At 36.2% G+C, this 25,833-nt stretch overlaps 1 protein-coding gene across 5 annotated transcripts in view; it reads left to right on the top strand.

Moving 5' to 3' along the window:
* KLHL5 (kelch like family member 5) overlaps window positions 1-25,833 on the top strand; it is a 58,571-nt gene that overhangs the window by 5,993 nt on the left and 26,745 nt on the right. Inside the window, exons 1-2 of one of the 5 annotated variants that reach the window (XM_069856185.1) lie at window positions 10,639-11,802; window positions 22,114-22,299. In XM_069856185.1, the coding sequence (XP_069712286.1) occupies window positions 11,270-11,802; window positions 22,114-22,299 (719 nt within the window). In that variant the 5' untranslated portion in view covers window positions 10,639-11,269. Of the gene's footprint in view, window positions 1-10,638; window positions 11,803-22,113; window positions 22,300-25,833 lie in introns of those variants that run through there. The other 4 variants (XM_069856183.1, XM_069856182.1, XM_069856186.1 and 1 more) reach the window with 4 other exon arrangements.

The raw sequence follows: 25,833 nt of genomic DNA, 5'->3' as shown, positions 1-25,833 counted from the left end.
AGTAATTATAATGAAAATAATATACACAAATATATGAAATCATGCCCCCACCCCACCCTTTGATGCTGCAGGGGATGCAAGGTGTGTGGCAGGAGGGAGGCTGGACACAGGAGGTGGTTTCAGGAATGCACGGATCGAAGGGGAACAGGTACAAACTGGAAAAGGGCAGATTTAGACTAGACATTAGGAAGCATTTCTTCACCATGAGAGTGGTGAGACACTGGAACAGGTTACCTGGGGAAGATGTGGATGCCCCATCCTGGGAGGTGTTCAGGGCCAGGTTGGATGGGGCCTTGGGCAGCCTGATCTAGTGGGATGTCCCTGCCCATGGCAGGGGGCTTGGAACTAGATGATCTTTAAGGTCCCTTTCAACCCAAACTATTCTACGAATTCCTCGTGTATTCCAGAGTATTCCTCATGGAATACTCATGGAATACCCTGGTCAGTTTGGAGTCACCTGTCCTGTCTGCCCCTCCCTGCAGGTATGACCCTTCTTTGTCTTTGACTTAAGGCACTCCACCAGCTTGAGGATGGCCTTGGTTACTATAGGAATAAGTATAACCGATGGCCTTTCTGTATACCAGTGCCCTGTGCTGTCACTTCTGGAGAGAAACACTGTCTGAAAAACATGCAGTTAATTTTCAGAAAATGAAATTACTTAGACAAGACTTAGCTGAAGTTAGAAAACTGATTCCACTTTAGCTCAAACCACAACAAAGGGCCTCCATCGGATTTTCAAAATTAATGGAAAAATCTTTATAAAGTTTTACAAGATGTTTTTGTAAAATGGTGAAATTTAAGATAGAACACAGGCTTCCTCTCTTTAAAAGTGTGTCTAGATATTCTTGTCCCAATTCCTTAATTGTCAAAATAGTCAATATATGTTGTATTGACTCTATTGGAAAATAATTTAACTTAATTTAAAACTTAATAAGAATTTAACCAACTTGCTTAAAATTTGCGATTCCCATTTAACGTGCTACCTTTATTTTGTGAAAACTCCATTGGCCTTGGATTACACATTCACTGTGGGGGTGGCTTCTCGAAAGAATATGCTGACTGTTCTGTACATCTTTCTACATATACTATAAGTGCTTTCCTACTTAAGGGATAAATACCTTTTTAATTTTTAGAAATATCACCCTTTACAATTTCAAAAAGCCACAGCTTGTCCAAGTGTTTTGCATAGTTACAGCCTTTTAAGCCTTTGAAAAATATCTTGAAAACATTACGTGTTCACACGCCTACAGTTACATTATTTTATATGGGAGAGAGGAGGAACAGAATGTGTCTTACCTGAAAAGAATGAAAAACAAAGTAACTAACCAGTGCTGTTGACAAATTCATTTTGTAAGACCTATTCCTGATGGTCTTTCCTTAATTATTTCCTGTGGGTTGCAGTTGAAGGGTTTTTGTTTGGCTAGATAGGTTTTCTGTCTCCAACAATAAAGCAATTCTCGCCTTGGCAAAGCATTACACCAGTAGCATTGGAAAGGACAACATTAAATGAAACGTTAATTAATTTTATGAAGTGCTGGGCCTTACAAGGCCACAACCATGATTATTTCTTTCATCACTCTTTGTTTTGTGATTATAGTATTCTATATTTGGTGAAAAAGAAATCCTCACCACCAGTCTCAGTTCTAATCGGAACTTAAACTGGCAAAAAGAAGGGCTGTGAAGGAAGCATTTTCTTTACTAACTAGTATCTGAGGTACAATTTCCTTCTCAAGTGCCATATTAATAGCAGTTGCGGGGGGGGGAAAAAAAAAGAGAGACAATCTTGAAAACCTAAGCACAAACTATAAAAAACAGTTAAACTTTGCAGTTGCAAGTTTTCAGTTGCATGAAATATTTCTGGTTTTAAACAATTTCTGTTCTGCTTCCTAATAGTTTCCGAATTTCTGTCTTTTAATCATTTTTTCAGTTTAATAGGCAGAGTGTCTTAAAAGCAGTTTAATAGGCAGTGTGTCCTATTCTTCTTTCAATGTTTCACACAGTTTTTTCAGAATAAGTGGAAGAGTGTGTAGCTTATGGTTTTGTAACCCTTTCATGCTCAGTGTAGTTTATTTGTGGGTGGCCATGTTCTCAGCTGCAGGAACTGTTGACACTTAACATTTTTAGTTCTGACTTTGACTAGGAAGATCTTGCAGCCTATTGAACTATAAGTAGTTTTGCTTTCTAAGCACTCTTTTTTTAATTTTTTTTTTTCTGGCACTTTTGAATCAATTTTCTGTATACACTGTCCATAAAAGGGAAAGAGCAATGAAAGAAGAGAGAGAGAAGGCAAAACCGTGGTTAGGTTCATACCATCCTGCTCTCAAAAATTTATTTCAAATTATGCTAAGCTATTGTGCAATCATAGCTATTCAGAATTTTAAAAAGGAGAGAATTACGCTATGTCAAACCTCTTTTAGGTAATTTTTAAAATTCTGATGTTTTTTTCTAATTTGTCTACAACCTCCCCTCATTTCTCCAATGTGTTATGAAGCTGTAAGAGTTAATACTGGTAACATTTGGAAACGGGCTATATAGGCATGATGGTGACATAAGCTGTCTAGTACAGATTTGTTTGGAAATAGTATCATTCCTTGCAAAAGAAAAAAAGTGCCCACTATTCTTGCACTTAACTGTAGCTTCAGATCCAGAGCTAGAAGAACCTGTCAAAATCAGACTGGAGTATACCTGTACAACAGATGAAATATTCACAGTACCCGGCTATGTAATAAACTTCATATTCACAGTGTATAATACGATAAGAATCAAGTCCAGAGAGGTTTACTAAACTGAGCTGAAAATAATACATGTAGTAATATGGCTGACTTGTCAAATTAATCAAATGTTTACAAGTAGTGTGTATATGGTGAGGAGACATAGGAGAAGCTCACAGGAAGATGAGGTTTTTGATGGTGGCTTTTGTGATTGGATTGCTTGCAATCAAGTTCTTACTTGTTACCAGAATAGAACTTTTTTGTTGACTTAAGCTTATTTTTGCAGTTAGCCCAACAGTTGCCTTCCAGCTGAGTAAAGCTTTCCATGTTGATTGTTCTTCATATCCATGTGTGTTTGTGTGGTAGATAGGCTAAACTATATTCTAAAAAGAAATACATTTTGATATTGAATGACCACTTGGTCCTTGCCAAAGATGAAAGCAGAGTTTAAATCTTTATCTTTTATATGCAGTAAGAGAAATGGCATTTTGACTGTAAATTTAGTCACAGGCTTGTGCATTCAAACTATAATTAAAACATTTAAAAAGTAGGGCATTAATGATGTTATCATAACCTGATAAGGTTTGCCAAGCTCTTCACCACGAACTATAGCATTTTAAGCTTGGAAGTGTTTTCCAAGTGAATAAAAGTAATTAACTAAAATTAACTATCAGTTTATAAACATGTGGGCAGATCAAGTGATAATTAATAGAACTTCATTCTTTTGTACTTCCTCGAACTTGTTGATAGATTTTTTTTCATTAACATATACAAATCTGACTTGCACCTTTGCATAAGAAATTGACCAAAGAACAATTATTCTTAACAGGTTAAGTCATAATTTCAGTTAATATTCAAACACTGGTGTTTGAAAACTTGAATGAGAATCAGTTAATGAGAAGAGTTTTTATAAATACTGAAAGCTAAATTAGGAATTAGTAGAACTTTGGGCCAATGGGCAGGATAGATGGGCAAAGGATTGTAGACCATCTAGATCTGACGAGATCTTCATACAGTAGTATGTTAGGTTTGTATTTCCCTGATTATATTTAGGAATGTGTGGTGACTTGGTTTTGTTTATTGTATAAAAGATTAAAAAAATATTTCATTGAGCAGGAGGATGAGAATAACCTGTTACGGAGCAACATTTCCATTCAGCAGCGTTGAACTGATGCATTGAATTCCTCTCGTGTTCATCTAGTTCCCATGCTTGGCAGTCATCATCTGTACTTGTAAGGATCCTATCCACAAACTGAAAGTAGATCAAAATGCTTTGTTATCTGTCTAACCTTGAGAGTAGCAAAATGGTTTCTTTCTGTCCAGCAGTTACTTTTAACGCTGTGATGTAATGAAGGTACTTAATTGATGTGAATGCACACAAGTAGAATTAGGATGCTCATTTGATAGGTTATGTTACTTTCATATTATTTGTATGATAAATACAGATTAATTAAAAGAAATCTTTACTTATCAGAGCAGCCATTCTTGTAAAATCAGTTTAAGGAAGGGAAAGAAGTCCTTGGAATAAGTAGGTGATGGTCAACTAGGTACTTGTTTTCTCTTTTGCTACCTTACAAACAGATCAAAATTCCACAGAACAGTTGAGACTGGAAAGGACCTGTGGAGATCACCTGGTCCAACCCCTCTGCTTAAGCAGGGTCACCAAAAGTGGGTTCCCCAGGACCATGTCCAGACAGCTTTTTACTATCTCCAAGGGTGTAGACTCCACGGCTTTCCTGGGCAACCTGTACTCAGTCATTCTCATAGCGAAAAAGTGTTTCCTTATGTTTAGGTGGTACCTTTTGTGTTGGCTGTTCTTGCCGAAAAAAGGCAGAGTCGGAGGGTTTTCAGTACCTCAGGGTTTTGTGTGTCCTGTGTCACCAGGGCCCTGTCCTGTTCAGCAGCAAGCCTACATTTTCCCTGGTCTTGCTTTTGTCTCTTGTCTACCTATGGAAGCCTCTCTTATCACCGTTGATGTCCCTTGTCAGATTCAGCTCCAGGTGGGCATGGAATGATAGGATTATTTTTGTTGCAAGGATTTATGAGCCGTTCTGTTTCACATCTCTGATGTTAGGCACAACTGGGTTCCTAAAATGTGCTAACATTAATTCTTAAAACTAAATAGAAGTTCTGCTTTTCATATTAATGAGACATTATTATGTTTCTTATAAAAGTTAAATTTATACCTATAAATGGCTGTATGATTCTAACAAGCATTCTGCCTTTTAGAGTGATGGTTGTTGATTTTATACTTCAATTATTTTTGTAGCCTTTCTGTGAACCCTGTATTCTGCAACACTATTTTTGAGTTGTAATGATGAATTGCACACAAGAAATTCCAGATGAGGTCACAACATTTGTTTCATAAATATGAAATAAAATATTATATCCTCATATATTATCCCTTATGCTTCCAGAAGTCTCAGTTGGAAGGGGAGGGGTGTTAACTGAAGCTGCTAATTAAACAGAGGTCTTCATCGAGAGAGAAATAATGAGTCTTCTGAGGTGTCTTTTGGTGTTCAATCATTCATTCAGAATGTCATGTCTAGCTAGAAATATTTTTCTACAATAGCTGTGGCACTACATATCTTGACATTAAAATACAGTATAAACTTCTTGCCCACAGGCCTGTATTTCTCGTAGAAGGTTGTGTAGTCTGGCATAGAGCATTAGCTTGTATTACCCAATCACTTGCAAATCTACTTCTTCACTGTTCTTTTACTGTGTTGCAATCTGGTAGTTTTCTGTATGGGGCCTAACATAGAACTGTGAATACCCATAATTTTTTACCAAATTACTACGTTGGTAGTGTTCTTTACCCATTTATTGTGGATTTTTGAGGAAAACCAAATGCCTCGGGGTGAAATAAAATTGCTTCTGTCTTGGAAAAATGTGAAAATATCAAAATATCTTCTTTAGCTTGCCTGCAAATTTCCCTATGAAGGTGACCTTGATCGTGTTTATATTGTCTCAGTAACAGGAAACTGTCTCCCTGTGAGTTGCTGCAGTCCTTCAGTCTGCGGTATATGGCCTTTTGTAGCTTTATTAAGCAATATCTTTATAAATTGGTTCTAAAGAATGGCTTTACTTTTCCAGGACTTCTTTAAATAGCCGCAGAGGCGTATTTTTATTACAACTCTTCCTTAGCAGTGACGTTTCTAGAGGAGGTGATGTGTGCTGGAGAATTATTGTCTCTGGAATGATGACTAGATTGACTTTACCTGGTTGGTTTTTTTTTAATTGGCAGTACCAGTTGTTCCTGGAATGTATGAACTGGGAACTTTTGCTTATCTTTATCCTGATGTAGTTACTTGAGCCTTTTGGTACAGAAAGCTGGCTTTGTGATTTGGGTGACTGATATTTCATGGTGTTGTCAGTTTTGTATTATAAATGAGTTCTAACTGAAAAACCACTGCTGACCTGATGGACTCGGAGTGCAAACTTTTTGAGGGTGAATAAGCTTCAGGGGACTCACTGCAGTGTTTACTCGGCAATAGCTCTGCTTTACAATTTTAGTTGTATAAATAGATGGAGCACTGTCTGATGACGCTTGGGTATTATCTGGATTGACACAAATCAATGTTAATGTTTGAATCTTAAAGAAATGTCTTGGATCCCAACTATTATTCTGTGTGGACCAGTGTGATGCTTGAGCTAAAAAATGTAGAATCAAGCAATGTAGTCTTCTATTACATATGGAAATCTTTCTCCTTTTTTCCTTTCCTTATCCAAATAAAAGAAACAGCAAATCAGGCTGTTGCTATGTAGAGGTCGTTTCATGCTGCTGTTAAGCTGACTGTTCTAAAATCAGTATTTCTAAAGACACGGCTTGCACCTCCCAAGGGAAATGTGCAATGCAAAGTGGCAGAAAGTTGCGATGCAATGCCAGCAATTTGGCTGCAGCTCATTTCTGCCAGTCAGAACAATGAATTTAAGTACATGCAGTCAGTAACTGTAGGGTGTTTTCCTCCTTTTCTCCAGGATGAGTTATGCTTTCGCTGCTGTAAGGCACTTTTCACATAACCATGAATCAGAAGTGTTTGCATTTGCAAAAAACTTTGGGATAGGAAGTGATGATTGTTTTATAGAATCACAGAGCATGAACGTAGCTATCTTCCTTAAGCCTATGTTGAGCTATTTCTGTAATTTTTGGGCTGGAACACAGAAATAGGGAAGTAAAAAGAAAGTAAATATTTATTATATCTTTTAACGTGAGCACAGTTACAAGCAGAATTGAAGTTTGGGCGTTATCTGTAGCTGTTATTTTAATGCCTCAAATTAATATTTTAAAGTTAAAAAATCCCTTTATAAAGTGTTAAATTGTGAATGCCTTTTTAATGATATTAAATATGCATTTGAGTAATTGATGAGCATCTTACGGTCAGTGACCCTTTCTTACGCCTTAGAATACATATCTAGGACCTCTAAATATTGGCAGTAATGTATTACTTCATCACATCTTAATGAGTGTAGTTATGTCTAAAATGTATCTTTTATATTTAATGTTTTTATTTAAGCCGTGAAGTATTTTTTCAGGAGAGAAATAACTCTTACAGTCAAAACAAGGACTTTATCTAATTATTTTGACATTTTCATTCTTAAATGGCACTTAAGGGGTCATTAATATTTTCTAAGCACTAGCTGAGACTTTATGCTCCTAGATCTTCAATTTTAAAATGGATCATTTTAAATCCATTTGACATACTAAATACCTCAAAAATATTATATCTGAGTTGCCCTGAAGGTGGGTGGTGATAGCTTTTGAAGCCAGAACATGGCAGTAGCAGGAAAAATGTTACCATGAAAAGTGGCGTTGAGATTCAAGTCTTAAAAGTACCTCAGTAAAGTATTGCATAAACATATTTGTTTATTTGAAAATCTAATCAACTGCTTAGTGAAAGAGGAAGTGTCATAATGAATAAAAGTGCTTAGATCCAATTATTTAAATAATATTTTTTCCATTTTTTCCTAGTGATGTACTTATTATTTAGAGTGTATCTTCCCTCAAAGTATACAATAGAAGTATCTTGGGAGTAAAGGTCTAAATTTTAACTGGTTATGCCGGATTGCAATCTTCCTTTAACCTTGTGTGAATAAACATATTATATCAAACATATATGTCAAACATATATATCAAAGAATGTCAGTATAGGAAAGTTTTTGGCTAGTAAATAATTTTTATATCTCTGTGGAGATAAACTGTTCTGAAGATCTTGAAATGAGCAGTTTCTAAAACTGTCATGCTATGTTCTTGTTGTTACCTATTTGTGCAATTTCAGATTTTACATATAATATGCATTTAAATGTTTTCCTTTTGTTCACAAGGCAGAATCTGGGAAACTGTCCCCCACAGCTAAGTGCAGGAATATATTATTCTGTGGAGCTGCTCATAGGAGAGAAGTTATGTACTTAAATGCTCAGGTGCTCCTCACTTAGGTGTATCAATCTGAGCCGTCAGAATCAGAATTCTCAAAATTTTCTTCACAGTAAGCTTACAAAAACTCATTAATGTGAACAGAATTATGTTCTCAAAGAGGACAGTGTACCTGTAGTTAGTGTTGTTATAGTGTTGATTCACCACAAAGTAGAAAATGGTTGTTCAGCTGCAACAGTGACAAAGGTCAGGAAAAAAATGGGTGTAAGTGCTCGCCTTTTCATCAAACAAAAGCTTTTACTTCAGTAAATGAAAAAATATTTCAGAATCCTTGTGAAGTCTGTGTTTACTGTGTTTGACTAAGATGGTGCTACTTAGTTTACCTTTTTAACAGGTTTTTCAGAAATGTGTTAGTGTGTTAGAAAGACATACGACGTATGATAGCCTAGGTGTGGGCGTTTGGATTTGTGAGCACCAGCCACCAGAGGGGATGTCAAAGGAGAGGTTTGGGTGGTTCTAGTAAGTGGAAGCACTGATAGCTCATCATTTGAGATCTCCTCAAAAGTCTCTTTACTCCCAGCAGGGGACCTGATAAAAGCTATCACATTATTCATAGTAGTAAAGATTGTCCAGGACAAGAAGAGGCCCTCAATTATTTCCAAGAAATGTTGTCAATTTGAACTGAAGAATTAAGTGGTACTTGTCTCATTTTGTCAGTTGTAATACAAACTTGTATCGGATTTATATGAAATAGAGAAATATTTTTTATATTTATGCAGTCTATCTTAGAACTGTAATTTGGGAGAATGTATAGAGAAGTGAGAGTTTGTATAATCTAGAAAAATGAAAGAAAACAGAAAACAGGTTTGTGTTTTGGCCTCTTAAAACTACAGCATGTTTTGTTTTCTAATCTGTGTTTGAGCCTATAGCTTCACAGCTGAAGAAAAGCAGTAATTAGGCTACATTTCCCAGCAAGTCGTGACAAAGTGCTGAAAAAGCACTAGAATCGGCAAATCTGCCATTGTCTTAATAGACCTGTACTGAGACAGTTTGAATTTTAAATGAGTCTGTTATACAAGAAAGAGAATCCAGGTCAGTCCTTATGTATAATGGATTTACCGTACCAGCAGAAATAAAGGTACTTCAAGCTTACTTTTTGTAACTAAATAAGTAATAAAATACCAGAATATTGATAAGTGTATCAATTGCTTGTCCTATTTCTCCACCCTTAATGAACACGTGACACGAACACAAAATGTAAGAAGAGGGTAAATGAAAATATGCGTTTTGTTACTACTGCTGTACTGTAGTTTTACCCAGCTTGCAGTTACACAAGTGCCAGTGTTTGAACACTACAGTTAAGCTTTTAAGAATTAGCTGTATGTGTACAAAATGAGCAGAGTCTGCGAGTCGTATTATTTTGGTTAAACATCCGTACAATTTTTATGTTGATATGTTAAATCATTATCCTTCTTAAATATTTCTCTGTTTGTCTGTGTTTAAATTAAATCCCCAGCAAAGGCAATAACAGTTCTGTATTTACCTACCTAATCGTCTCACCTCACAAGTATATTCAGCTTGTTCTGGATATGCTGCAAAGGACTTGGTATATAGCTTCTGGCAGGCCAGGGTGCTGGCAAGGTATGTGTTCTGAAATGCAGCATCTCTTTGTAGAGAACAGCTGGAATGCTGTTTCTATAGAAATGAGCTTTGCTAGCATTTGTGAGAAACAGTTTCATAAATAACTGTTCTGAGCTTTGATGAGTGAGCTTTCCATGTTAAAACTAGCACTTTCAGCATTGTGGTTCCCTGGAAAAGAGCATGATTTATTCCTGGCATTAAGTGCCAGAGCATTTCTCTTTTTCTGGGTGTTAAAATTTGGCACTGTTTAAGTTTTCATATGGACCCCCCATATTACCTGCTCTGAAGAACACTGCTTACAAGATCACGTATTCTGTAGCTCATAATGTTAATCTGAAAGACAGTGACTTTTACTTTTGATGAAAACTTTAGGTAGAAAAGAAACACAGTGTGTAAATTCCTTGCATATGTATTCTGGAAAGTTGAAGAGATTAACTGAACTGTGAATACTGAAAACGCTGGTCTGTTTATTATAGCGACTGATAAAATCTAGAGCCTCCTTGTTGTTCTGTAATTGTTATTACTATTTGGAATGAGTTGTAGTGTTTTATACATAACTGGCTCCATATGTCGTAGAGGAAATAGGTTGTTTTTCATAGGAAAGGTAAATTGGTCATTGTCTATTTTGTCCTTTTGGCTTTCTCTTCCTCAATCAAGTAAAAACTATTATTGGTTATTTTAATACATTGCATTAATTACCTATAGAGGGAATTCTATCTCAAAACTACGCATATATCTCTTTAGCTGTTTCATCACAGTACTTTTAACCTAATATGGAACAGCTGATTTTTTAGGATTAGAAATAAGCGTCTTGAGAAGTCGTCTTTTGTTGTCCGTTTTGCAAGAGATGTTTCTGGTGCCTTGGATAGTGACCAGTTAGTTTTTTCTTGCTTTCACTTTTAGTGATCTGTAAGTGAATGGAAACCATTAGCTTATTTCAGATAGAAATTTTCAGTTGCTGCAGACCTAGATTTGAATCAAAGCACATCAAGATGAAAGGCTCTATAGCTCAGTACTAGTCCCTTGAGCCTTCCAGGCTGTTCTTGTCCTTTTTAAGTTAGTGCATGTCCTGTAATGGGAAAAAGAATTATTTACAGTTCAGTTTCTCCCCAGCATAATCAGTTATCTTTGGATTCGTTTTAAATCTTTTCTGTAAATTTATTCTTCAGCAGTGTAGGAAGGATTTAATTTGCTTTTTATGTGTTTTTTTTTTCCCATCTGTAGAAGCAAGAGTTAACGGAATAAGAAGCGGAGATTCTAAGATGCAGTACAGGAATTACTTTCTCTGTCATTTGTGGTTTAGGAAAAGGGGTGGTATTCAGCTCTTGAAAGGGCTTTAATGAATACTGTTTGGTGTTTTTGAAAGCTAATGGTCAGAGGACAGCAACAGAAACAGCCTTGGAGCTCTTAGGGTAAACTGATTAGCATTTTTCCTGATTGAGGTGATTGTTTCACCTCCTCTTTTTATCTCAGGATTTTTCCCTGTCTATTGCCTTTTGTTTATATTCAAATGACATACTGCTCAAGAAGCCTTTTTATGTGAATGCAAGGCTTTCTCCCCTCCTTCTGTAGAAAATCTGCTTGCCACAGACAGGCAGAGCATGTGTTTCTCCTGTCTTGGTTGGGTGCACAAATCTTCTTTTATGTGTGCTGCTTCTTACCCTGTTGCCTAGACGATCACTGGCTTTCACTAAGGATGTCTGGTTCTCGTAAAGAGTTTGACGTGAAGCAGATTTTGAAAATCAGATGGAGGTGGTTTGGTCACCAGGCATCAGCCCCTAACCCTGCAATTGAAAACCACCCGGGAGACTTCTGGAACAGAGGACAGAATGTGGCACAAACTGGTGGCACAAAGTTTTTAGATTCAGGTAACCTACCTTTAACATCAGTTGGTTACAGAAGGTCCAGCCAACAGGATTTCCAGAATTCACCTCCCTGGCCAATGGCATCCACCTCAGAAATCCCTGCATTTGAATTCTCAGCAGAAGACTGTGGAGGTGCACGTTGGCTTGACAGACAAGAAACAGATGATAGAGCAAGCGAAGAAGAAAATGAATCGGACAGCAGTTCATGCAGGTTAATTATTACATTCCTATTGTGTGAAATGTGTTTTCATTTCATTTTTACAGATAGCATGCATATATAGGCTAGCCTTTGTTCTAGATGAAAATGTTTCAGAAACTAAGCTGCTGTATATCAGAAACAAAATTATTTATAATCGGGGTTCTGTGTGTTTACTAGGACCGTTTTAAAAGGCAACTTTAGTCAATGAGGATAAATAAAGTACAAATGTGGATGCACTCACTTATGTTTTAAATAGTGCATGCTGCTGTTTTAAAAGTGCATGCTGCTATGAACAAGGGACTGTTCCTCACACGGTGATGTTACAGGATACTTTCTAAATTATTTTGAAGTCACACTGATTATTCAGTTATGCTACGAATTAGTCCCATGTTAGTTAAGAGAAAACAATGAAAATGTAAGGTTCTTGTGACTCTTACCTGATGCTTCCACGTTTCTTATAGATGAGAAGATGAAACCGGGAAAATACTTAGACTATAAAGCAAAGTTGGGTTTTTTCTTGTGCATATGCAACTTGAAGAAAAACAAAATTCTATTGAAAGCCAGCCAATTTGTACTTTAAAGTGATTACTGTTATCTGTGTATCTAGCTTAAAAAGAAAAAAAAAAGGTTATGTCTATTAAAATGCTTTGGTTCTCCTACATATTGTTACTAAAGATGAAACTGCAAAATTTGTTCATAAATTAAAGGTGTTTACCAGTTGTTGTGAATTAGGCAAGTTAATAATCTTTCTTGTTAGGTGTCAGTTAAATTATTTTATTTCATTTTACGGCCTGTCAGCTGTTCTTCACTAAAAGTATTCTTGCTGTTTTATAGTGAAAATAGTATTTACTGGTTAGCTTACCATTTAAAGTACTTTTTATGGTGTTTGCTTTCTTGCTTTTAAGGTAACTTTGCAATGATGTGGCATTTCAGAACATGTGGCTACTTAAAATGGTATGCTGCTTAATTAAGGACAGATCAATGTAGTTCTAGCAGGTTTACTGTTTTGCATTCTCTAGGAGAATTTATTTAGTGAAATGGCAAAGCAGTCCATAATATCAACAGTAACTATTTATGGTTTTGTATAACCTTTGAAAATTCAAGGAAAGAAGGGAGGGTAAAAATGCTTAGGAGTCAACAGAGTGTATTTGCTTTTATCATTGAATGACAAAAGTACTAGAATTACAGGGAAAGTAAATCCTGCACAACGATGCTTTGTAACAGCAGTCTTCTCGTGCTGCAACTGTTATAAAGCTATAAATAATGTATCTTTGAAGAGATCCTGTTTTAAATGACATTCAGGTACGAATTTTTAAATAGCTGTGGAAACTGTATAATATATATGATATAGGTGTAACATCGCCTTCCATTTCAGCAAGGTCTACTTGTGATGTGAAATTTTTATTACCCCAAACAGGATATTCTCACTGTAGCAAGGCAGTCAGTGTAGAAAAGACATGTAATTCTAAGAGATAAATATGTGGATTGGAATTACTACAAAGTTGTTCTTAATAGTTGGAGAAGAATTTACATATGACAATACTGATTTTTTACTTTGTAGAACTGGAGAACTGCAGATACTTATTTAGGTGCGGGGAAAGTCTATATTGCATTGTGGGTTTTTTTGCAGGTGAACCTGACTGTTACAGGATATGCACATAGGGCATGAACTTAGTAAATCTGAAGTACTTTTTTAATTATGTGCTTAATCATCTATAGCATCTAGAGTTATTTGTAATTCCTTTATTATCTTGTAATTCTTTCTAGTTTTTTACTTTCATACCTTAAAATAAGTATTTTAGATAAATGTTGAGTTCAGTGTTGGTACAATTTAGCGTGTAACTAATGGTAGTGTAAGAACTTGGTTTGTATTGTTATCTGTGTCTGTCATAAGGAGACTGTACTTAAACCATGTTTTGTTCACTTTGTTAAGAATGTATAAGCTGATGAACAGACTACATAAGTTTACCAAACAGCTGGAATTTTTCTGATTATAAGAACTTAATTAGTCTTTATTAGCCCTGAAATATAGCTTCCTATCTATTGAAAAACCCCAACACGTTCATCCATGTAGTTTTCAGAGGGCTTTTTTCCCATATGAAAACCCTGTTGCCTCCATTAGAAACAAATTGTGTATATGAAAAAAATCCTTTTTTAAAACTTTTTTACAGAAGCTGTGGAGTTACCTTATTTATTCACTTGTCTGTAATTCGTTGTCCAGTTAGTTACAAGTCCTAAAAGCATGAAGTGACAGAAGCAGATCTACTGCTTTGTGTGTATCTATCATCTTTCCTCTTTGCCGTGTTATATTGCACAGGTAGAAAAGCATTTAGATCAGGTCTTCATAATCATAAAAGCTTTAGATCATTACAAGATTCATTTAGAGGAAAGCTGCTGTAGAATTCATTTTTTATTGGTGGGGAGCTTGGTGGCATAAGGGATTAGCAAAATCCAAGTTTAGTACCAGATCTTTGACAAAGGCTGCATCTGAGATGCAGACACATCATTCAGATTCAGAGATCAGGGCTAGTCAGCTATAGTGCTGTTCACATCAGACTCGTATGTGTTGTTTGTAATCAGCAATAGCTTGAATCATTGTTTACTGGGCTAGTGAGGTTTGAGTTCTTTTGCAGATTTTTGTCTCCTAGATTTCCTCTGTTGCTGCTGTTTAACTCTGCTTCATTCCCAAGGCAATGGTCATAATTTTGGATTTGTACACTTTTTAAAATTTTCCAACAGATGTGCAGATTCTTGTATAGCAAATTCAGGCCTATTAGCAATAAGATATGTTTTTCTTAACTTCTTGGTGGTGCCTAAGCAGCAGAGGTCCACAGACCTTGAAAAGACAGTGGATATCAAGGTAAAAATACCTAGAGCGTTCTTAGTGTGCAGAGTATTGTATCTGGTTCATTTCACTCAGGCATGCATTAAAATATTAGAATTACTTTGCTATAGATTGAAGTATGGAAATATATTCAAGTATAATATAAAATGTATATTTATATCTGAACATTAAATACAAGCAATATTTTGGAATTCATCGGTTGTGTCCTAACCTCAAATAGCTTAGTAAGATGTCTGTAATTGAGTTTAAGACAGTGCTTGAATGTAACGGGTGGTAGCTACTCTGCAGTCTCACTGTGTATGAACAATCTTGGAGTTTGGAGTTTGTAACTTCAAATCTGAAGTTTGCGCCCCCAACAGTTTTCAATCTACAGAAACCTTTGATAGGTCTTTTTTTCCACTTCAGTCTTACTGACCATTGAGGCTGTAAGTTCTTTAGGGCCCCTAATTGTGCTGTGCGTTTCTGTGTCTCACCTATAATAAAATAATGTAAACAGTCAAATAAGGAGAGTTGATAGATTCCATAATTTTGGCATGATAGTAGTGCAATAGTTGAAAAGAAGTAAAAAACTATTAAAAGAGTTTGGGTTTGGGTTTTTTTGCTATATACATGCAGGAATTAGATAAAAATAAGAAACTTATTGAAAGAAAGGTTGTTTTACAATGGAGAATCTGGCCTTCTCATTTCTTTTTTTTCCATGTGACAGGTAAAATTCTTTAATTTTCCTCCATGCCTATTACATCTTCACTTGGGTTTTGTCTGTGCACATTTGAAAAGAGTTGGAGCAGCACTATTATATAGCATATATGAGGCAGATGTAATCTAGTAAGCTTGAACAGCAGATGTTGTAATGAAGATAAGGTGACAAGTGGCTTCAGAATGAACTTTGCAAAGCCACTGGGGATTCTAGCTATTTATTTGGATAGAATGGGCTTCCGTGCAAGGCAACCATACTTTTGCAGTGATTGTCACATGCTTTGACTACATTAAAGCTCAATCAGGAATGTTTTTGTACTACTGCACTTAGTGATGACACTGAAGTGTAGATGTCCAAGCCATCTCTTAGAAGAAAGACAGGAAATATCAGCACTATAATCAAAGATCTAGCTGCAATGAAACATGCCTACGTGCTTTCTCATAAAAATTAAAAACCATTAAAGATGCAGTAGTATTGGCTTAGCAGGCTCTGTATACATCTTTGTTGGGCTACCATAGGTAACACTGGAGTGTGTGCTCCAGGTTCTCATGACTGTTGTTACTCATGCCAGTTGGATTAAGGTTAATGCGTATTTATTTGTGTTTGCTTGAACCTGTGCCTTTTGATTGCAAGGTTGTAGTTCTGAGTATTGGTATAATTCTTTTCTCTTGCACAGAGTAAATCACTAGCCCTCAAGTTCATGTGCATGTGTAGCCTTACAGTGCTCATTAGTTTCTCCAGTGTCACTTTTGTCCTTTTTCAGTTGTCTTTTCTTATCTTAAATTATAGAATCATAGAATCACTTGGTTGGAAAAGACCTCTGAGATCATCAAGCCCAACCGTACCCATCCACTATCCTAAACCAGGTCCCTGAGCACCTCATCTGGCCATCTTTTAAACACTTTCAAAGATGGGACTCCACCACCTCCCTGGGCAGCCTCTGCCAGTAACTGAGAATCCTTTTTGTGAAGAATTATGATACAGTATGGATTTTTAGCAGGCTTTATTGTTACCATCTATGGCTTCCTCCTTTTATTTATACTCTTCTGATATCAGAGTCTCCTGATTTTTACCATTGCTTGCTTTTTCCAAGAATCCTTTCAGCGTCCTTCTTTTCAGCAAACTGTATTCTCTGCAGCTGAGGTTCTTATCTTACTAACTTTGAAGGAAGAAATATTTTACTCCTTACAAAGTATAATATAAAATCATAAAAGCTGGCATATTCTTTTTGTAATTTGTGTTCTGGTCTCTGTACATAATACAATGTTAGCTACCTTGGAGACAGCAGTGTAAACAACCAAACTGAAAAAAATAATTCTAAAACTATATTGAAACATTGTATGTAAAATCTGCAATGCAGGAAGCCATCACAATGCAGTGAGAAAGTTGCAAACTTAAGTTTTGTTTAAAAATGCAAAAGACTTGCCTCAATAGGTATCCTAATTTGTCCAAGGGAAGATACACTTTATCTTTTCTAATGGGTATGACCTAAACAACTGACTACCCTAGCCTAAAGATGGCTTGAAATTGCAATGGAGCTTCTTATTATATTATTACCAAAAATATACCTTGAGATCATGGGTTTGTTATGCAGTACAGCAAAATCCTATGTCCTGTCTCAGAAGTAGACAATTAGTTTACGTTTTGGCTGCATATTTTTACTTAGAAAATCCTGCTGTTGGAGATTTATCTGTTCTGGTAACAGAATAGATGTCTTTGGTTTTGAACAGTAGTGAAACTTATAGCTTATCAGTAATTTGCTAGAGCAAATTCCATACCCTTCATTTATGATTGCAGGGTTCTGCTTCGATCAGTCAAATATGGGCTTTCGATTTCACTGACCTTATCCTTGGGTTTGAATTACAAGAATGTAAACAGGAGCAGAGGATTTATAGTCAGAGGTGCTATGCATTATTTTTTTTTCTCTTTATTGTTTTCTCTAAACACAAGGCTGTCACACCCATTTTACTGCACATATACAATCATTTTCATCACTTATTCCTAAACTCCTTTTATTATTTTGAACCTTTTTGGAGTGTCAATAAAACTAATATGTTTACTATGTTTCTTCTTTGAAATGTCATTATACTTGTTTTAATATCTCTGTATGTTGAAATGTCTATATTGATTTGTTGATTTTCTGTTTATTTACATGTCATATTTATAAAGCTAATATTCTTTATGCATATATTCAGCTTTAGAATATGATGGTAGTTACTTCATTTTCTGAGAAACAAAGTGGTGTTCACTGGAAACATAGTAGTGAGGAGAAAAGCATGTATTTTCTCCCATCTGTACAGTTTTGTCAGTGTTTACTGCTCCTAATGCTTTCATCTACACTCAGTTTGTGTTGCAGAAACATATGTAAACCAGAATTTAAGCCAATTCTGTGCACATGTTATACTTGTTCCAGTTCCCATTTTGCACCGTTTTCAGTGTATCTCTGAAAGCCATTTGGGTTGGTGTGTAGGGCTGCCTGGATATTTCTGTAGTGTACCTAAAGCATTTGCTTTTAGTTTGGTTTCCTAAAGGGACCAAGTTTATAAGTTGAGTTCTGCATCACCTCTGCCATTTCCCTGGTAGCCTTAAAACACATGGGCTGCTTTCATTCTAATGTGAAGGTAGGCAGAAGTCTCAAAGATAATGTCACTTCTCACAAATGGCAACCGGTTTAACGGAGAGAAACCCTGGTTAATGCCTTCATTGAAAAAGGACAGGATTCATCTGCTGCCAAGCTGGCTGTGCAGCACAGCTTCCCGATAGTCATGTTATTAGCTGTCTCCTGCCGAGTGAGGCAATACCTCAAGGAATTGAGGGGAAAGGAGAAGGGCTGGACTTGGGGTGGTGGATGGCGTGGGAAAAGAAGACAGAGCATAGTAATCTTTTGAAAAACAGACTTTGTTTTTTGACTCTGTGAACCAGCCAGCTGAGTAGATGTAGTAGCAGTATATTCCGGGTATTTTCTCCACCAAGATTTTGCAAAGCAAAATCCCATTGCAATTCTGCCTGACTTATTTGACCAGTCAAGGCTCTAGTAACCAGCTGCACTTCAATATGTTGCTTCTGTAAAAAGAAATGTGACTTTTTAAGGCAAGGAAATAAGCTGTTGCTTGCTGCGAAAGGTTAGGAGAGACAAGGTGGCACTTGTATATTAAGGTCAGCATCTGTACTATGTACACTTGATCTAACCGTGTCACACTTACCTTGCAGTGAAACTCCAGTTTTACGAATTCATAGGATTTTATATGATCTTGTGGAGAAGTGGACCTTTTCTAGTCATAATGAAGTCTTGCTTGCTTTGTTTTCATTTCAAAGACAAACGTGGAAACATTTAACCTAAAGGGTACCTTCCTAAAAAGAAATTAAAATAAATGCTTGAAAAAAGCAGGTTTGCAACTTTGTTATAGCCAAGGCTAATACTTACTGGAATTCAGAGGTTGCTAATTAATATGTGTGATTGCTATAAAATAACTATTGTAACTCCTCCTTAAAATTAATCTCAGTGCTTTAAAATAATTAAAATAACAAATCCTGTTGATAGGAACAGATTGCGCTTCTTCCCAGTAAAATTTGAAAAATGCTGATGCCTTGCTATTGAGAAAAGAGGTTCAGTAAAAGCGGGAGGAAGGAAAGTGTATGCAGTTTGCTGTGTTCTAATATTGAAAACTGTGCTGTGGCTTCAAGGTGCAACAAGAAAGTCTGACACAACAGCAGAAGGAGAGGTGCGGATTCAGCTCTCCAGTCATCATCATCATCACATGTGCTTTTACTTTTGTAACTGGTTTTTCACTACGTACTAGCCCAGTTAATTGCTTCATGGCTTTGCAATGAACTGTTATATGGAGCAGAACTCATTATTCCAAATATCTTACTTCAAGAAATAAAATCCTTTAAATATTAATGGGTTTGTAGCACGGCTTGTATATATGATTTTGATTTCAAAATGCATACTCTTATATAAATTCTTCATTAGGTAGAGAAGCTGAAGCTAGCATGCTTTGTATATGTATATTTATTACCAAATGTGTAGCTAGCAGGGGAAAGACCTTGTCTTCAGAGCAACATATTTTTACAGTCATCCTGAAATTGTACCGTACTTAATAAAAATTAGTGGATCTTTTTGACATAAATAGGGAAAGAAAAGAAGGACCAAGAAAAGTATGATTGAAGTTTTTAAGAAGACAAAAAGAAAACCCTACCACCTAATGTTCTAAGATATTTGTAACAATATTGCTACTTAGTTTGTTAAAAATACTGTCTTAAATCTTAATCTTAGAGGAACGTGCAGAAAGGGTTCTTCGATACACTTCTTGTGCACTCTTACAGACTCAGCCTTTAATGTAGTTTTCTTAGTAGTATGTGGGAGGGGTGTGGGAGCAGCAAATGCCTCTAGCCTGTGGGAGGGGAAGGTCAAGCTATACTGAAAGATAAACGTGAGCGCCAGATCCAAAAGGAGCAGAGCTGCCTTGATGCTCAGAGCTGCAGGACCTCACAGCTGGGTGTTTGCTCTGGGCATGGGATTCGCAGGTCGGCATTAGATACTCAGGTTTCCTCTCTTCAGGTGAAAGGGATGTAGGCCAGGAACTTAGGAAAGCATTTCAGTACTAGCGCAGCGACAGAGAAAAGCAGATCTTTCCCTTCCTCTGTTCTTTCTGTGTTTGTGTATTCTCCCAAGCTCTCTTGGCTGTGGCAAACTGAACTGGGAAAGAGATTCATTAAACAGTTTAGGGAAGGAGAGAGATATGAGGTCATAGGATAATAGACATAAATAGGCCTTGAAGCTGTGTCTTTCGTTTTATTGCAAGTACTTCAACTATTAAGGTCTCTTTCATGTTCTTTTTATAGGTCACTGAAGCTTAATCTTTCTTTCCCTCTCCTTTTCCTTCCTTACAGAAAATGGCTTGTAAGTTACTGGCTAGAAGAGACAGGTGTAGGGTTGAACTTCATCAGGTGAGGGGAAGAACTAAGTTTGGCTCTGTGTCCTGAATAAGTTCTTTATTGTGGGTGGTGGAAAACAGACACCACTGCAATTATTTCTCCTTACTGAACAAGATCCAGTGACAACCTTTGAGATCTGTGCAGACTGTACATATGTGCAGTCTTGGGGCTGGCAATAGCTCTAGTGAGGGTCTGGTCCAGCACAGTACTGGATTGAAAAGTTTTGTCCTTCGTCATATCAGTTTGTTGCTTCTTCTGTTACATCTAAAGATAAATATTTATTCATGCATGTATATGCACACGACTATTTGTGAGGTTGTAATGTAAATAAAATCCCTGATATCACAATTTTTTAATCATTATTGGAGATAATTTGAGGAATCTGAGTTGAAATATGGTTCAACCATTTTTTATGGTTACATTTTTCACTTGTGTGGGTTCCTTGCTTCAGTTTCTCACATGACCACAAAGAATTCCAGTTCCAGCTTGTCAGAGCTTTGGTGTGTGGGGCAGAACAAGTGACTCCCTGGGGGTTGAGAAGTTCACACACCTTAACTAAAAGGCTAACCATTACTTTGGAGAACATGTTTAAGGTAAAGTCCTCCAAGGGAAGTAGGTAGGCAGGTACCTAATTTCTGATCCATTACTAGACTTAGAATTAAGTGCCAGATTGCATGGCCTTTTTAGCTGTCTGAGCACATAAAAAAACCTCACAAACAGGCAAACTAATCAAAATTAAAATGAACAACAAACATCTTTACAGAACATTTTCTGCTGAAAATTTAGGCTTTGATTTTGAGGAGCTCTGTCTAGAGATTAATATTCTAGGCTAATGACTGAGCTTTAAGTCTCTTGCTAGATTTATCCATGAGCATGCTGCCTGAGTTCCTGACATCTTTGTGAAAGCAGAGTTGGGATGCAGATCTTGTAAATCCATGTCTTTCCAAATATTTTGGTCCAGAGTATTTTATAAGTTGCCTGCAGTGTAGAAAATCCAGTAGTAATCAGTTAAAGATCTGAAAAAGAGAAGGTGCTTCCCTCAGTGTATGCTATTAGGAGTCATCTCCCTTATGTCCTAGGCCCATGCATTCCTTTTGTGTTTTTTCTGTTCCTCTTTTCTCCTCCCAAGCCGCTGTGTGTATGGACAGGAATAACTTTTGTCCCCATCCACCCTTGCTTTTACCCTGTATTTGGTTTTGTGCTGCTAGATCTCATTTTGGAAACATGAGGCTGCATGCAGTAGGTGTGGTGGTATGTTAATATGTTTCCTGAAGTTTTTTACCCCCTGCGTGCCCACAGTCTTTTAGTAGTTCTGGGTATGCTGAGTTTTGTTCTAGCCAACTTAGGCTAAGTGTGAAGCAAGACTTTAACATATACGGCAGGAAGAGGTTTGATTCCTTAGAATCATAGGATAATTGAGATTGGAAAAGATCTTTAAGATCATTGACTCCACCATAAACCTAACACTGCTAAGTCCACTACTAAACCGTGTCCCTAAGTGCCACCTACACCTCTTCTAAATACCTCCAGGGATTGTGACTCAACCACTTCCCTGGGCACCTGTTCCAATACTTGACAACCTTTTCAGTGAAGAATGTTTTTCTAATATCCAGTCTAAACTTCACAACATTAAGTGATTGTAACTTTCTCACAAGTGTTTAGATTAGGTTTGGAAGAAGAGAGAAAGCATGACTATGAAGGGAAATGAAATAGCAAGGGAATATATGTTAAAACAAATCATGTACGTCAATTTTAAAATGACGTGATTTTTATTTTATCATCTGTACATATAATTGCCACACTTTAATATTGTGTGATTTAAGATTTCTGTTATTGTCTTAAGCAGAACCTCCAACAGCAGTCATACCTTATCATCTTGTCAAACTATGGAGCCCTGTACCTCAGATGAATTTTTTCAGGCTCTCAACCACGCGGAACAAACTTTTAAAAAGATGGAGAATTATCTTAGACACAAACAACTGTGTGATGTGGTATTGGTTGCTGGTGATCGCAGAATTCCAGCTCACAGGTAAGTTTAGTATGATTTTGAAGTAACTTTGTATTCGGTTAGAAGTGCATCTTCAAAGCGTGTGCTATGTTTTGTTTAAAAAAGGTCAGAACTTCCTAAACAATTTAGAATACATTAAGCGTACTTATGGTTTTCAACATTTATTTGAAAACTGAAAGTTAATTTCTGTCTGTTCTATGTGATACAGCATCAAGAATAATAATGATGGTTTCACATTCTACATTTTGTCTTCAAAAATATTTACATAATATAATAAAACCTCCTAAATTCCCAAATGCACCCTCGGAATGTTCTAAGTTGTAGTGGTTTCTGTACCATAGAATGAAGTAAAATATTTTTCTTAGGTTTAACTTCATCTTTCTACTACCAGTTAAGTTGTTGGAGTCATAATTTGTAATAAGGACAGTCTTCTGTGTACACAAAGTTTTTTTGCTCCCATATTAAGAAGAGTCCATTTATAGCAGACTACTGAACATGGACAATAAGTGTTAGAGGGCTAAATTAGATCAAACATTACCCTATCTGTCATCTGTGTAATTAATAGCTCATATAGCATGCCACTTAAAAGCTAGGAAAATACCTGAGATTGTGAAACAAAAGTGTGCATAAGTGAAGCATGTTACAGTATTTAATGCACAGTAGTAACAGTTCAAATAGGAGCCAAGGTATAATTAAGCAACAGTTTCATAAGATTAGATCTTATGAAATAAGAAATAGCAGCCTAAAGCATTTCTATATTTGATTGCTCATTCCTACCCCCACAGTGAAACTACAGCTTAATACTATAATAGTTATAAAAAGGAGGGGGAAGGTTTGGCATTCTTAAAAAGCCAGATCTCTGGTTTTATTCAGGTATTGTCCATGCTGTTGTGCTGACAGAACTGAGGGAATGATAGCATGGGGATGGAAACAGACTTAAAGAGCAGGGAGGCAGTTATGTCATAACATGCTATTGCTCTCAGAGACTTCATAATATAAAACTTCATTTTTAAAGAAAGACTATTCGTGATTTGTTGAAGTTGATATAAGCAGATCTTACTGCAGTGTCTGCTAAAATGGGTGCATCTAATCCCTGAACTGAATTCCTTTGTCAACACTTAAAGCCATGTAGTTGCGGATGGTGATACAACCTTTTTGGAAAGACAGTAGGGTGAGCAAGATGACTTAGCTTTTCATGTGGTTACAAAATTGCTTAAAATTGTCTTCAGTTTGTTTAATTAATTGCAAAACTGCATTGTCCCTGTGGAAAGAGTGAATAAGTTTAAAACAGGGAATGCACACCTTGCTAGTAGATTTGCACCCACTGAAGTAATTTGGAAGTCAGAGAGTTTTGTAGTGCTGTAAAGAGGTAAAAGGTGATTATAATAAGGAAATAATTTTACTTTCTTACATGGAGTAGCACCTTTGCAGAATGCAGTTTTGGAGTATGGTTTATGTTGTAGTTAAAAACTGTAGAAAGTGTGTAGAGGACAGCTGCAAATATCATGTAAGGACTGGAAGAATTAGGGCTTTTTTTGCAACAAGGTAAACAGAAAGACAACGTTCTGTATGCCAAACATTTCTTTTATGTGGTTCATACCTGTTTCTCATTTATTTATAGAACTGACTTTGCTTCTCCATTCTCTGCTTCTGTCTCTATTGCTGTAATGCATTAGGCACATGCTACCACCTGTTATTTGTTCTCGTCTTTTCTTCTTAGGAGGAGAAACATCTTGCTGTATTTAGTATTCTGTGTTTTAAATATGCATTAAAGTTAGCTTGTAGCAGGAGGTGGGAGGCTTATGATTGTCCTGAGTTCACTTTATAACGTTGGAGTAACTTAAAAAGAAGCTTAGCCTTTTGCACAGTAAATTTTCTCTTACTGTTTTGGTTTCACAGAGAAACATAACAATAACTACTGTCTTCATCTCAGTATGTTCAAAGTACCTCACTGAAAACTGAACTTTTCCATAGTGGGAAAGATTAAGATGAAATTGGTTCAGAATTTTATAGAAATTAAGTAAAACTGGGTTAGTGTGCTTGTAATAGCCTATGTTATAGGGGAATCCAAGTTCTGACTTCTTTAGTATTGACTGCAGGCTGGAGCAGTCAGTGTATTTCAGAATGCTAGTAATCATTCTATCTTAAGACTTAATAAACATCAAAAGGTATGTTAAGTAGGTATTAGCCTAGTAGCTTGGCATTCTTAGATGTGTAGGAAAACAAAGTTCACTTACACTGAACAGCTTGCTTTACCTTTTTTTTCTTAACAAAGATAAAAAGGTTTTTCTTAATGTGCAGTCACTTAGAATTGGTAAGAAAGAATATTTTTAGTTATTATTATTAATCGCTTGTACATAGAGAGGTATTTTCACATTTTCAGGTTTGAACCTGATATTTTTAATAGTTCCTGTATTTTTTTCTTAATTCTTAGTTTCTACTTTTCATGATACTTGAATGTTCTGATGTGCACAATGTATGTTTTTAGAGAAAAGAGGAGTGTTTTTGGTGTCTGCAATAGCAGTAAGCGCAGGAAACATTACTGTAAAATTCTGAAGGATTTTGGTTTCTCTCTATTCAAAGAATTCAGTCTACTACAAATAAGAGTTATCACACGTAGTCATGCTTTTCTGTTACTCTAAGACTGTATGTCTTCTCATTCTGTGTTAAAATTATAGCTAAGAACTGTGTCTATTTAGGACATCAAGAAGCAAGTAGGAAAGGGGAAAATTCTCCAAAAGGAAAAATTGCATTATATTCCTGTTCCCTAAGCCTGCAGTTCCATAAAGAAGTTTTCTCAGACTTTTAATTAAATTTAATTTAATTAGTTTAAGTTTTTCATATCAGGTGCTTTTTCTGTGTCCACTGCAGTTTCAGATGTCTAAGTAGTTTATGATGTTTCTATTTATTACATTCAGCTGACTGCTGTATCCATAATAAAAGTTTGTTTTGGTTTGTAACAACCTAATCAGAACATTCACATAAGAAAAGGGAGGTCTGTGTAAATTCCTGGCCAGAGGGGATTTAAAACCTCCTCTGCATCCTTTAACCAGCAATCTGAAAATCTGTGTAGAGCCATTTTCTTTCTTCCTGTTGACACTGGAAGATGGAAACACACAAAAAACGCCACTGAAGGAAAGAAGGCAAATAAAAGCTTATGTACTTTAGGTGTTAGGAAGCTTGTTAGGAAGAGCACAAATCCTGGTTTGCAGACATTTTTTATCTTGAGGCTTATTTATCTTTCTACTTCTTTGCCATATGGCTCAATAATACTTCCTTTCTTTCACAGCCTGTATTGCCTTAGTTTGTAAATCCTTCACATCAGCATTTTTTTTGTTTGTTTTAGCTACATGTTTATAAAAGCTTAACACAAAGTGCCTTTCTACAAAGTTAACTATATAAAAAACCAGTTCTGTGATAGCTGCATGCTAAAAAAGTACTATTGCTACTAACTGCTGGGTTGTTTTGAAAAGTTTTACTAAAGGGTTTATTGTAATCATCATTTCAGTGTCAGAAGCAGCAAATGGATTTTGAAAGGTTTGATTTCCGTGGAAG

The sequence above is a fragment of the Phaenicophaeus curvirostris genome, chromosome 4, assembly GCF_032191515.1.
Source record: "Phaenicophaeus curvirostris isolate KB17595 chromosome 4, BPBGC_Pcur_1.0, whole genome shotgun sequence".
NCBI classification, from domain to species: Eukaryota; Metazoa; Chordata; class Aves; order Cuculiformes; family Cuculidae; genus Phaenicophaeus; species Phaenicophaeus curvirostris.
Note: the sequence above shows the minus strand (reverse complement) of the source record. Positions and strands in the feature narration are given on the sequence as shown.